The sequence below is a fragment of the Mus caroli genome, chromosome 6 (genome assembly GCF_900094665.2).
Source record: "Mus caroli chromosome 6, CAROLI_EIJ_v1.1, whole genome shotgun sequence".
NCBI classification, from domain to species: domain Eukaryota; kingdom Metazoa; phylum Chordata; class Mammalia; order Rodentia; family Muridae; genus Mus; species Mus caroli.
This window is the reverse complement of record NC_034575.1, coordinates 42,874,157-42,888,045: the sequence shown is the minus strand read 5'-3', so window position 1 is coordinate 42,888,045 and position 13,889 is coordinate 42,874,157. Positions and strand designations below refer to the sequence as shown.

General features: G+C 53.3%; 1 protein-coding gene across 1 annotated transcript in view; it reads right to left on the bottom strand.

The window, feature by feature from the left end:
- Positions 1–13,666, bottom strand: part of Sspo (SCO-spondin) — a 53,225-nt gene extending 39,559 nt beyond the window's left edge. Inside the window, exons 1-29 of the mRNA XM_021164611.2 lie at positions 13,568–13,666; positions 13,159–13,341; positions 12,650–12,732; positions 12,294–12,473; positions 11,859–12,103; positions 11,668–11,767; positions 10,533–10,691; positions 10,334–10,413; positions 9,866–10,018; positions 9,419–9,590; positions 9,050–9,290; positions 8,673–8,817; positions 7,623–7,740; positions 6,858–7,033; positions 6,551–6,778; positions 6,235–6,400; positions 5,808–6,042; positions 4,559–4,748; positions 4,358–4,452; positions 3,891–4,147; positions 3,478–3,612; positions 2,549–2,745; positions 2,295–2,422; positions 2,090–2,199; positions 1,613–1,762; positions 1,426–1,519; positions 1,173–1,342; positions 716–949; positions 82–303 (exon numbers count right to left, since the gene is read on the bottom strand). Of these exons, the coding sequence (XP_021020270.1) occupies positions 82–303; positions 716–949; positions 1,173–1,342; positions 1,426–1,519; positions 1,613–1,762; positions 2,090–2,199; positions 2,295–2,422; positions 2,549–2,745; positions 3,478–3,612; positions 3,891–4,147; positions 4,358–4,452; positions 4,559–4,748; positions 5,808–6,042; positions 6,235–6,400; positions 6,551–6,778; positions 6,858–7,033; positions 7,623–7,740; positions 8,673–8,817; positions 9,050–9,290; positions 9,419–9,590; positions 9,866–10,018; positions 10,334–10,413; positions 10,533–10,691; positions 11,668–11,767; positions 11,859–12,103; positions 12,294–12,473; positions 12,650–12,732; positions 13,159–13,341; positions 13,568–13,617 (4,696 nt within the window). The 5' untranslated portion in view covers positions 13,618–13,666. The remainder of the gene's footprint in view (positions 1–81; positions 304–715; positions 950–1,172; positions 1,343–1,425; positions 1,520–1,612; positions 1,763–2,089; positions 2,200–2,294; positions 2,423–2,548; positions 2,746–3,477; positions 3,613–3,890; positions 4,148–4,357; positions 4,453–4,558; positions 4,749–5,807; positions 6,043–6,234; positions 6,401–6,550; positions 6,779–6,857; positions 7,034–7,622; positions 7,741–8,672; positions 8,818–9,049; positions 9,291–9,418; positions 9,591–9,865; positions 10,019–10,333; positions 10,414–10,532; positions 10,692–11,667; positions 11,768–11,858; positions 12,104–12,293; positions 12,474–12,649; positions 12,733–13,158; positions 13,342–13,567) is intronic.
- Positions 13,667–13,889: the final 223 nt, after the last annotated feature.

The window sequence follows — 13,889 nt, the reverse complement described above, 5'->3', positions numbered from 1 at the left end:
TCTGAGATACTCACTCGTCCCCTTCCAGGGCAGCATATCTGGCTTCTAACTTTCTCACCCTGTTTATTCCCAGAGACTCACCAGGGCTGGTACTACCCACAGGACTCGGTGCTGTATCCAGGGAGCTGGTGGAAGGGTTCTGCCCAATGCCCGCAGGAGGAGTAGGCAGAGAAGGCAGAGAGCAGTGGCTAGGCCCCTCATCAGCTCCATCTGGGCAGTCCCAAACTCCATCACACAGCTGGATAGTCCTAACACAAGTGCCATCAACACAAGATACCTCTCCAGAGATGCAGCTCACCGGTTCTGCAGTCAAGAGGAGAGGGGGTGATCCTGAGATTCACCCCTTTTAAGACATAAAAAAATGTATGTGTCTGTGCATGTATGCTACATGTGTGCAGGGGCCCGTGGAGGCCAGAAGAGCATGTCAGAACCCCTAGATCTGGAGTTATAGGTGGTTGTGAGGTTCAGCGTGGATGCTGGTAGCTAATTTCAGGTTTTCTTGAAGAGCAACATGTATTCTTAACCACGGACCAATCCAGCTCCTGGGATTGCCCCTTATTCTATCTCTTTGGGGGATCTCCATTTAATCATTCACAGGTACCACCTTCATGAGTGGAGACCAGACATAGAATGGGGTAGATAGTCAGGGGACTTCAGGATCTAGACTCCGAGAGGGGCTTCCTAGAAGGCTGGAGGCAGGGCAGAGAGTCCTCACCCAGACAGGACTCTTCATCTGCAGCATCCAGACAGTCAGGATGACCATTACACAGCAGGGCAGGTGGCAGGCAGCGACCATCAGCACAGGGCAAAGAACCATGGGGACATAGGCACCCTTGCTCATCTGTGCCATCTCCACAGTCATCCTGCCCGTCACAGATCAGGGACAGGGGCAGGCAGTGGCCAGACTGGCAAGACATCTGTCCCTCCCCACAGACTGAGGTGGCACACCCTGGCATGGGACAAGCAAGCAGATTCAGGATGCTGTGCTGCCAAAGATCCTGGCCCAGAAGGACCAGAATTCCCTCTCTGTCCCTCAGTTCCTGCCCACCACCCAAGTCACAGCTCCTGGCAGGGGAAGCAGTGATTTAGGATGCCACCCTGGGGCCAGATGCGGCAGCTTCAGTAAACTCAGTTATCTGTCCCTGTAACCACCACACACGGGTTATACTCACCCTCCTCGTCTGAGCCGTCACCACAGTCATCCTGATTGTCACAAAGCCATTCAAGTGGCACACAGTGCCCATTCTCTCTGCACAGAGCCTCTCCTTCTGCACAGCCAGGTTCCATGTCCTCACATGGGGCACCACCACGGTCACAATGCCACTGGCTTCCCTGACACGTGCTGAGCCCACAGAGGCCTGGCATTAGCCACAGATCAGCCTGTTCGGCCCGAGAGCACAGGCTTCTCCTGGGTCTCCCACTCACCAGTTTCCACAGTCCTTTTGCAGCACAGTCCCTGGTGGGAAGAAACTGCCCTGCCACTCACAGGGACAGGCAGCCAGCTCCACGCAGGCTCCTCCTGAGAGCACAGAGCACAGGATTCAGGACCAAGGAGAGCCCAGCGAACATTTAGCCTTTACCCAGTCTCAGTGTTCTGTCCCCAGCGACATACCATGCAGCAGTGTCCCCTCAGGGCAGAAGCAGCCCTCCACACACGTGATGGCCTGGCAGTGCCATCTGAGCTCAGAATGGTGGTCGTGGCAAGTGGGTGGACATGTAGAGCCACAGGGTTCATACACCTGACCTCCTTCACACTGTAGGGCTGAATGGATAGAAGAGAGGCTCTGCTCACTGAGGCCCAAGGGCACCAGGAAACAATGTCACAGGTAATACAGCTTCAGTTGACACCCAAGGGACACACAGGATGCACGCTAGAGAGCTCTATCAAGATGCTCCCCAAAGGAAGATGAAAGATGCCAGTCCTGTGCACTAGCCATTCCCATGTCTGGTCCATTAAGAAAAGTGTCCAGCAACAGTGTGAGCACCCAGGTCACATGTGAACTTGAGTGACTAAATAGCCAGCTGATGGGACAGGAGAAGGACCTTTCAAGGGGCTCAAGGTAGGCAGGATTGAGTAGGACACACTCACGGCAGAGCTCCTGGCTGCGCCAACGCACATAGTGTCTGTGCCGGGCACACTCATCAGCGTATGTGGCAATGGCTGAGCAGAGGCACTCACAGTCACCCCCTGTGTCACAGCTGTGGGGTGGAGCTGTCAGCCCATCATACATCCCCACCCCACCCCACCCCTACACCTCAGCATGCCCATTGCACCCACCACACAGCCTTCTTACCCACAAGCATCGTACACACACCACTCATAGTACTGCTGTGGGTGCACCTCTGTGTGGCATGGGGCAAAGATTGGCTGCAATATCACCTCACAGCGTGCCCGGGCCCAGTTTGCCCGATGGGCATTCACCTGCAAAACAGGGTACTTTGGATCTCTCTCTCTCCTCTCTCTCTCTCTCTCTCTCTCTCTCTCTCTCTCTCTCTCTCTCTCTCCTAGTATATCTACCCTCCCTTCTGGCTACCCTGCCCTGCTCACTGTACAAGGATGTGGCAGGTCTCCTGGCTCAGGGCACAGGGGATTGAGGCGCCAGGAATGCGCAGTCAGCTCTGCTGTGGGCTCCAGGACTCCTTGGCGACTCCGCAGATCATTACTGGCATCACTATCAAAGTTTCCGCACAGCCCGGCCACACGACCATGGAAGTGGGGGGACAGCTGTACCAGCACCCGGGTGCCTGGTGGCATTAAAAAAGTGACTTCCAGGCCCTCAGCAGGCTGGGGCAAAAAGACACATAGGTATAGTAGCCTCCTGCACAGGAGCCCTACTCAACAGGGGACAACTGAAGAGCAACATCTAGGAGCTAACTAGGAAGCTAGTTTCCTAACTAACTCTAGGTTGAAAGACAGCAAAATCTCCCCACCAGGCCAGATTCAGGTGGGACCTGGCTTCTGGATGGGCTGAGATACTCTTCTGTGGCAAGAAACTCTAGGCTGGCCCAGCTGAGAGGACCAGATCCACACAGGGTTATTTTGGTTTCCCTCAGTTCCTCACTAACAGTTATATTTCTAAAACGCCAACTGCTTATGTTTGGGTAGTGCAATATCAGCTGGTCTATTTTCATTTCTTCCTAAAACTTGATATTTTCTAAATGTTTCTTCGGCAGGGCGGTCATGCTTGTAAAATGAAGAGAAACACAATTATGAAAAATATAATAGGGAAGCTCCAACCATTTCCAGGGGCTGTAAGACATGGGTGGCCACTGGTGAGGGGCACTGGGCAGAGGGTGGGAAGGTGGGAGGCAGCAGATATCTTGACTTGGCTATCATACTGGAGATGGGTCCTGAGTGGGCTCAGGAGTCCACCTCTACCTCAGAGTTTGGCAGGCACTGAGGAAGAAGGGTCTGGGGGCTCCAGCTGCCAGCGTGAAGGCCTAGTGTGGGCTAAGGGCAGAAGGACAGAGCCTGACCTCCATCCCAGAGCAGAGTGAGACCCAGGCGTGTTGTCAGCAGCAGGAAGAGGCCAGCATGGTGCAGGCTCAGGCCGGGGCCTGTATAGACTTTGGGGAGCCTTATGCTCACTCCATTCACTGTTACGGCCTGGCCTGAAGAAGAAGGGAAGGTGTTAAACTTAGTTTGGTCCCTGAGAGATCCACCCAGCCACTCTTCCAAACTTTCTTTTGCATCATTTCCTAGGTGACCTTGGGTGGGTCATTAGTCTTCTCTGGGCCTCCATCTCACAGCCTTCCAGAGTTCTGGCTCCACCCCACGCCACCATAGGAAAACGAAACCCAGGGGAGGAGCTGGGAGGAGCTATGATGCTATGCTGCTTTACCCAACACCCTCTGCCAGTATCCAGCCATTCTCGCTAGGTCACAGTCACCTCTCAGCATGTGCACAACAGTGCTGTCCAGACGCACAACCAACGCCTTGGTACATGTGAGGCCACTGGCCCCACAAGGCAAGTTCTGGATGGAGACACTGAAGCGGCCACCAGCCTCTCTCACCAGCAGGTACTCGCAGGCCCCAGGAAAGGTAAAAACCAGCCCATCGAACGTCACATAGTGGGGTGCACCAGACGCCTGGCACCATCCACTGCACCGCTGACCTGTGCAGTGCCAGCGCTGGCCCTGGCACACACTGTGGGCAAGAAACAGGACAGAGCCATTAACAATAGTCCATACATACCCTGCCTGAGTGTGAAGAATTCTGGAGGGTCCCCAGGGTCCAGGCCACTCTGCATGTGCTGCCCCAGCCACCATTTTAACCCCTTGTAGTGAAGAGGCATGATGGCCTGGGGAGTCAGGGGTTACAAGGTCATATGGTAACAGATGATGGGACTGAGCATACCAAATGTTGCAGTCTTCCTGGATGGTGGCATTGGGTGGGTACCATTGCCCGTTGTGGCGACAGGGACAAAGATCAGGAGACACACAGTGCTTGTCCTGCGTGAAGGGTAAAAGCACTGTTTTGGGCATCTAGGGAGCAGGGCAGGCTCCTTGTGTAGGGAGAGGCATTTTGTTACCCCATGGGTCCCTTTTCCAGCCTCACCAGCAATACAGTGCCAGGGGGGCAGACACAGCCATCAGTGCTTCCAGCCTGACAGGAATGGTTGGCACGGGGGCTGTCACAGGTGAGAAGGCAGGCACCAGGGACATAGATGAGCTCCTGAGGGCAGAGAGCCCACTGTCGGGGGCAGTGGTGGGCTGTGCAGTTCCAGAGGCCCCTCTCCTGGCAGATGCTGTAGAGGAAGGGAAGGTGGAAGAGTCAGGCTCAGCATGGGCTTGTCTGGCTATCCTATCCCCTGGTCAGACACAATGAATCTCAGGAACCGAGATACCGAGGACCTCTGCAGGCATCTGGATCCACTAATACTAGGAACCTGGTCCCAGTGCTAGAAACTGGAACAGTTCTACTTCCAACACCCCAGCCCCTAGCATAGTCAGACAAGCTGTTCAGGAAGCCCATATGCCTGGGATCCACAGTCCCTCTTCTCTCTGGCCCCAGTGGGGTGGAGATACCGACTCTCCTAATGTGATGACTAATCTTGACTGTCAATTTGATGGATCTAGAGTCACCTAGGAGACTAATCTGGGCCTGTCCATGAAGGATTTTTATAATTGAGTTAGTTAAGGTGTGAAGATCCACCCTGACTGTGAGCAGCACCATTACATGGGCTGAGGTCCTGGGGTGATAAGAAAGTGAGCCAGATTCCAGCATCCATCTCTCCCTGCTTTCTAAGGATGCAGTATGACCAGCTGCCTCCTGACACCATGACTTCCCCACCCTGGTGGGCTGTCTTTCCCTGTACCATGAACTAAAATAATTACTTCCTCTCCTGAGCTGCTTCCTATGAGGTATTTGGTCACAGAAACAAGAAAAGTGACTAAGACATTTACCACTTGTCCAAACCAGGAGAGGGGACCCACTGAAGTGCCCTAGAGCCTGCCCCAGCCTCCTCAAGTACAGACCTCATCTTGCCTTCTCAGTAACAAATGGTCAGCCCAGCTGAGCCTCTCTTTCCTCATCTACCAAGTAGGAATGGTTTTGCACCTCCCACACTCTATTAGGCTATACTTAGGAAGTAAAATCAACACAATATGTAGTGAGCAAGAGCTTCCTGAAGCTGACAGTGCCGCAGCACTGAGACAGTATCAGCACCCTGCCATCCCACCCTGACAACCACTGTGACCATGCAACAGCACACCCAGCCATTCTCTCTCCTCCTCTCTCCCTCCCTCTCTTTCCCTCTTTCCCTCCCCCTCCCCCTTGCTCTTTGCTCAAGTGTGACAGGTCTTACCAGTGGCTGCAGTCTCTCACAGTGGTGGTGTTAATGGTGTAACGATGGCCTCCAAGTTGACAGTGGCACATGCTAGGAGGCACACACTGGCCTTCAAGGTCCCACAGTAGTCCCGGGGGACAATTACAACCAGCCACACAGATGCCCAGCTCTTTACAGTCCTCTGGCTCCCCACAATGGTGACCACACACTGGGGCACACTCCTGATACACCTGGCCACCAGGACACGAAACAGCTGGACACAGGAATGTATGCAAATCAGAAGCCTAGCCACCTTGTCTGGGCCTCAAGTCCCTGTACCTCTACAGGAGAAAGAGCCTAGCAATGGTCTGGTAAGGAAGGAATTCCTGCCCCCTCCAGCTCCTCCTAATGATGGTGGTGAGGCACTAGGAAGGGGGATGTGAGGGGCCTGGGCAGAGAAACTCACGGCACAGGGTCTCATTCCTCCATTGCACCAGGACGCCCTCCTGGGCACAGTGGCGTGTATAAGCAGAGAGCACAGGGCACAGGCAGTCCCTGCCAGGGGCACAGCCACACACGGCCTCCAAGCACCGTAATCGAAATGGTTCCCTGTCTACTAACCCATGACACTCCTTGGGGCAAAAAGAAAAGGGGCAGTTAGTTCTTTTTCTGTGGATCTCATCCCCTTGGGATCCCACTGCTAGCTGCCTCCCTGTACCCTTGAACTCTCTCTCTAGACTTTTGGATCCTTGAGCTTATGGGCAGAGGGGACACCCTAGTACCTGAAAGGCATGGCCATGCAGGATGGCACAGGCTGCCTCTGCGAAGGTGAGGCGCTGAGAGTAAGAACTGCAGGAGAAGAGTGGGCTTTTGTCCACCAAGGGGCACCTTTCATCACCTGACACTTGGAACTTGCTAGCAAAGGCAGTGACACTAGTCTCTATGTCTCCAGCCGGTGTCAGAAAGTCATCCTGTTGCTTCCAGGTAAAAGTACCACACAGACCCTGCACCTGAGCCACGGAAGACACAGAAAAGTGAAATACAATCTTACCTAGCCTAACCCAGACATTCACTGGCCTCATAGCATACCTGGTAGGCATGACGGGGGTCCAGCGTGATGTATGCTGCAGGCTCAGCCACTCCCCAGAGAACCCAGGCCCCAGGCCAGTGCAATAGCAAGAATGTAGAAGAGGCCCAGGAAATATTGAAGCCCTCAGCACCAATCCAGGGCAGGTCTACATCCTCCCCGTCTACCAGCACAGCTCCTGGAAGAGAAGCCTGACCATGTAATGGGGAGTCTGTGGAAGGAAGGGGCTTCAAGAGGAACTTGGCAAGAAAATGGAGAGGGGGCTGTGTTAGTGTGGGGTGAGGGAGCAACTAGTGTGATCCCTGTGAGGACACCTGTCCTACCAGAGACCACCCTTCCATAGCTCAAGAACCACATCACCATGCATTTTTGTATATCCCTCTGTTTGTGTGGTCAGTATGTGAGGGAAGTTGGGTAAAGAGAGCTGGCAGCAGGCCTGGTTTTGGCAGAGTTGGAGGGATAGTTGCTGAGAGGGGTTAGCCATCTGCTCATGCCCAAGGCCTTTCCAACTCCTATAACTGTGTCTGCCTCTGGGGTGGGGACATGAGGTGATCTGGGTGGTAAGTGCAGGTGCAGGAATCTAGAAGGGACAGTTTTGGAATCAAGAGGGGTGTGTGGAGGGCAAGCACTGGGTAGGCCTGAGTATGCAGAGTAAGGACAATGGACAGCAGGCCCAGTTGGTTACCCCAAAGAAGTAGACTGCAGAGTTCTCTACTCTCCAGAGAATAAAGGTTCCACGCTAGCCAAGGAGGCAGAGCTGTAGCTACCTGAGTATCTGAGCTGAATGTGGGTGTTCCCCAGGAAGACAGAGAGGGCATGGAGGCAGCTCCCAGTGTCACAGGCCCCATGTTCCAACACAACCAGCAGCTGGCCTTTCACAGAGTCCTAGGGTAGACAAGATGAGGATGGTAAGAGTGTGTGGAGGATCCATGAGGAGGCCTCGGGTAACTTCAGCTCCTACCCTACACAGGTGCTAGCCAGGCGGATTCTGTGAGACAAGATGTGCTTAGCTCACCAGGGACTGACATAGGCGAATGGACATGAGTGTATATGGGGAAGAGGTTTGTGTGTGGTGTGTGTGTGTGTGTGTGTGTGTGTGTGTGTGTGTGTGTGAGAGAGAGAGAGAGAGAGAGAGAGAGAGAGAGAGAGAGAGAGAGAGTGTATGTGCTCATACACACCCATACTTCTCTTCCACCCCATGAGTGTTCCTTTATGTATATATATCCATATATGCGTATACTTTTATTGAATCTACATACACAGCATGACTGTGTGTGGAGTGTGGTGTGTGTGTTTGTGTGTTTGTGTGTGTGTGCATGAGCGTGTGCTGCCATGTAGCCTCCATCTGTGTGTGTATACCTCATGCATCTTTGATCAGATGATGGGGAGACAGCTGCCCTGGATAACACACCAGTTTGTTGGCCCTGCTCTCCCCTGATTTTCTTACCCCACTGTCACCCAGTGGGGGGGGGCAGAGTAAAGAGACTACAGTGGTCCAACACTAAAATTGAGAAATCACTGATCAGTCCTCAGAAGGATGGAAAAAAAATGATGTGTGTTGAATTGGGAAGCTTCAACATTATTGAGGAGGGTCCCTTCTTTCTCCTGTGACAAGTCCAGTGTGTTACATCTGTCTGTATAAGGGACTATGAAGATGGATTTAGTTCTGTGGCCAGCTAGAGGTGGGGACTAGAAAGGATGGTGTGGGGAGTGCAGGGGTCTACTTTAATGACTTGTTTACAGTCATCTCCCTGGGTCTCCCATGTGAGGCCCCCACTCTAACAAAATCCCCCTCCTGAAACAGGCTATCTGCTCACCTGCACCAGGCTGTAGTGGCAGCCGGGAGTGCCCCTGAAGAAGAAGCTCCGCCCATCAAAGGTGAAGTAATGTCCATCACCACCCACTGCACACTCAGCAGGGCACAGGGCCTGGGCACAGTGCCAGCGACCATCCTGGCACACACTAAAGGCACAAGGGATAGGACAGTGCACTGTGGCATCAGCTCCATCCCAAGGTGTTGATTCTCTCTCTCCCCTGGCACACCCACCACCAATAGAAGTGGATAGTCATCAGGCATGCCAGAAAATGCCACAGGTCACTGGGTGGGAGACCTCAGAATGGACTGGTTATTGGAAGGGGCAGATCTCAGAGACAGCACAGAGAAAACATATCAGAACATGGCCCAAAGACCCACCAAGGATTGCACTGCTGTTTCACGGTGTCACCAGGAGCGTAGCGCTGGCGCCTGTGGTAGCAGGGGCAGTGGGCAGCAGGCACACAGAGGGCACCATCCCAGAAGAGGCCTGTTGGGCACTCACAGCCACTCACACACTCTTTCCCACAAGACCCCTCCTCTCCCTGGGCTACTGCTGAACAGCTGGGTGGACAGGATGAGACACAATCAGAGTAGAGCTGCCCCCCTGGACACGCACGTTCTGTGGGAACAAAAAATTGGCCTATGAGGAGTTGGCTTTGCAAATCCAATAGGCCATGGGAGGCAGCCAAGAAGCCCTTAGGCCACTCAAGGATCTTGACTGATTTGGGATAGGCAGACCCAGCGTACCACAGAAGCCAGGCTTCCTCCAGTGCACATAGATGTGCTGCCTGGCACAGGCCTGGGCATAGTTGGCAAAGGTGGCACACACAGCCTCCAGTTGCCCCTCTAGGCCATTGCCTACTATGGCTCCAACACAGTAGGCAAAGAGACAGGTCTCATGGTACTCATCTGGCGGAACCTGTAGGGAAGGGAGATCCTCAGCCAGCAAATGCCTCTCCTCACCAAGATCTCCTGTCTCCTCCTCCTTTGCATCTCAACTTGAAACCAAACATGGTAAGTGCTAGAAGGATCCTCAGGAGTCACAAGAACAGCCATCTTGTTCTCAAAGGTAAGACAGGGGAAGGGCACCCAATGACTGAATCAGATGACCCAACTGGCATCTCTTAAGCATCCACTAGTCACCACGAAACCTCTCCCCTCTAGAGCTGGTCACCACCTCTACCCCACCCATACCTGTCCATGACATTGCCAGAATGGATCCTCCAGCAGTTGGTGGCACATGTCCTGAGCTTGAGCTTGAAGCTTGACAGCTTCCAAGTCAGTTAATGTACCTCCTAGGAGGCTCTCACAGCCCCAAGCCACTTCCACCGCATCCAGACACCCAGACTGAGAACAGAGACAGGCCAGGAAGCAGTGACATTATCCAGGGAAACAGGAAAGTGATTACCTCACAGTTGCCTCCAGACCCCACTGTCATGTCCACTAGACCAGGGCTGCAGATGGCAGCAAAGTGACAAGCCCAGCTCAGAGAAGAGGAGCCAGAGCCACAGTCAGTCCATACAGAGCTGCTCAGTGGCCATAACAGGGAGGACCCAGGATTGTCATTACACAGCAGTTGCCAGACTCCCTATGGGGCCTGGAACCTGTGTGCTCTCCGTGAAGACCCCAGGAAAATAGTAGGCAGGCAGGAGACAGCCTCACCTCAGAGCCAGGGAGCTTCCATGAATTCCCAAAGGTAGCAGCTAGTGTAGCCAATCCCCCTCCAGGCTCCACAAAGTCATCTGAGAAAAGTTGAAGCCAAAGCTAAACCTGGGTCCTAAGTCTCTTCCCTCCCTTCCTTCCCCCTTCCTCCCTCCTGCCCTCCCTCCCTCCTGCCCTCCTCCAGACACACTTCACATACCCTCTGGCCTGCCATTGTAAAGCCCACAGAGGCCCTGTGTCCGTCCCCAGAACTCATGGTCCACGGAGATGGAGATGGAACTGGACCTGTCCAGTCTCACAACCACCCCCAGGCCCCCAGAGAGCACCAGCCAATCTCCCTGCCACTGCAGGCTCATCCCTGGAAAGAGGATAGGGTCATTCAGTCTCAAGGGCCACACTCCCAGCTCATCAGCAGGGTCTAGACTGCATAGGGAAAGAATTTACACAAATTTCCAAGCTCTGCACTATGGTTTTCCTGCTGTGGCTGCTATCTTGAGAGAGTAAAGTATGACACATACACTATATCCACACCACACATACACTATACACACACATCACATACACACTATACACACATCTCACATACACTATACACTCACCACACATATATTATATCCACACATACACTATATCCATGCCACACATGCACTCTACACACACCACACATACACTATATCCACATCACACATACACTATACACACATCACATACATACACACTATACACACATCTCACATACACTATACACTCACCACACATATATTATATCCACACATACACTATATCCATGCCACACATATACTATACACACACATCACATACACACTATACACATACTATCACATACACTATACACACACCACACATACACTATACATACACCATAATACACTATATACACATTTCACTCACACTACATATACACATATAGCACACATACTATATATACACTACATGTGCCACAACACACAACATAAACCACATACCTCATAGCATTCATACACACATACCACACTTCTACACAGGCAATACATACATACTACATACACTCTGTCCACCCACCCATACCATATAGACACATACACGCTTAGCCCCAGCCTCCTGTCCCAGCCATGATGATACTCTCATGGGGTTCATGGCAGGGAAACAGAGTGGCCTGCCCAAGTCACAGTTGAAGACAATAGGGAGTGGGTAAGCCAGGCTTATGTCTTCCTGACCCCTAGTTTTCAAACTCTTCCCAACAGTACTCAGGGGGGTGCAGCGGCTCTGCCCTCGCCTGCCACCCTGCCCTTAGGAGTAGGTGGACAACCTCAGAGGAGTGAAGAAGCCCTCACCATGGAGCAGCTGAGGCTCCCCAATAGGCACTGGCTGGCCCTTCACAGAGACCTCTCCATCTTGGATCAATACCTCCTCAGGGCCCATCACCACTTGAACCTAAGAGAGAGCAGTGGATCAGATGGGTGGTTCTCCTCCCCTACCCCTGCTATTTCCAGACCTTCCCTGGGGTCATCTATCTCTCCCTTACCAGCCAGCAGTGTCTATGCTGGGGACAGTGGACACTAGGCCTGAGGTGGACAGCCCAGGTGGAATCCATAGCACCAGCTAGCAAGTAGGTACACTGGCCCAGGAAGTGGTAGTGATGTCCGTCAAAGGTTTGGTAGTGGAAGCCAGACCAGGTGACACAGGTGGCTGAGGGACGCTGGCGCTGGCTCCAGAGCTGGCCTACAGCTCCTGCCAGAGGCTGCAGGAGGCCTTCAGAGGAAGCATTGCCTGAGCAAGATAATGCAGGAACAGAGGTGAGGACACAGTTCCTGGCACAGCAGGAGGTATGAGATCGGGGCATGGTCCCTCAGAGGGACCATAGGAGTAGGCAGGACCTGGTGGAAAGGCCTAGAACTCTCAAGGGTGAGGAAGAGGGTCTGGATAAGCCTGTCTCCAGAACTGGAGACTACAGACCCACCTGGGTGGTGCTGACCAGAACAGCTGACGCACATCTGGGAACTGCTGTTCCACCAGCTGTGTCCCCAGGGTTGGGCACAGCATTCCTCTAGGCTTCCTGCCGAAGAGTTAGCCGAGCCTGCTAGAGGCTGGCAATGCCATGTGACAAAGCAATGACCTTTAGGGCTGGTTTCAGCAAGGGCTGTGGTAGAAAAGAATGGGGCACACCCAGCTTGTCATTGTTTAGATGGCTTGGAGAGCCAACCAGACCTGTTGTGTCCTCAGGCAGTCTGTCACCTCTGCTACATCACAGATGGGCTCCCTTTCACAGCTACTACCCCAAAAGGTACCACCTACCCATCCCTCTTGGGTACTCACCATCGGTACAGTGAGCTCCCCCCCATCCTGGACAACAAGCCCTCACTGTCCGGTTCCAAGTAGCAGGCCTGGTTTCCGGGGGTCTGCCCCCATCACACAGGGAGAAGCAGGGAGAGATGTTAATATTCAGCCAAGTCCTACCATAAGGTATGGTGGGTCTTGGTCTGGTCAAGTACTTGGTGGGTTAGTTCTGGTCAACTACTCTAAGGGGTCCTGTCAAGCAATTCTCCTCTCCTGGCCTTACTTTCAAATGTAAAGCAAGAATGAATGCTAGGAAGTAACCAGGGGCAGATGGGAGAAGCGTCACACCTTTTTCCCCCTGCCAAACTGTGCCCAGCACAGTGCCCTCTCATCCACCTACATCATCTCTCTCCACCCTTCCTTGAATCCAGTCAGAACCCGTTTCCCAAATGCCTGCTGCACTCGTTCCTCCCCCACTCTCAGGATATCCTGTGGTCACTCTTTCCTTTCCTGTCCGGCAGACAGCCCAGGTTCTGACCCTCACTCACTTGTAGATCGCACAGAGCCCAAGTGCTGGGGGCCTGGAGAGCCCCACACGGCCACTCCAGGACAGGTCCAGCTGCCAGCCTAGGCGGCTATAATGGTACAAACTGGTGCAGGGTACCAGGTCCTCCTGACGAGGTGTTACTTCCTCTTCCACATGGACAGTCTCTATCTGCTCACACCAATGCCTGTCCAGGGACAGGAGAGCACAGATACCAGCATTGCCCCCTCTGTCATCGAGAAGTTTTGTACTATGAATCCGAGGCCCCAAGGGCTGCTGGGAGAAGTACTTGAAAGAAGGGAAAGATTAAGGGTTGATAGAAAAGGGCTAAAAGAAAATCCTGGCATCCCAGAGGGAGCCTGGGTATAGACAGGCAGGAGGATCTTATTGGGAGATCCCCAGGAGCTGCTTACCCATTAGCCAGAGTCCATAGCATCCCAAAGAGAAGGGCAAGAGGCAGCATAGTGCTCCACCACAGGTCGCCTTTGGGAGGACCTGTTGCTTGGACTTGGGCAATGCTGCTGGAGGAGACCAGAGAGGATAGCACTGTCCCACAATGAGGTCTGAATTAACCTGGAGGTCAGTCTGTCCAAGGCTCTTCATAAGGGTAGATTTTATCCCAGCCCCTGGGTACCAGCTGTTCAAAACCAGATTGGACCTACCTCCAGCATCCCTTCAGAGGCCAATTCTCCCTGGACACAGGCCCCATCTCGCCCATCTAGGAATGTGGGTGTG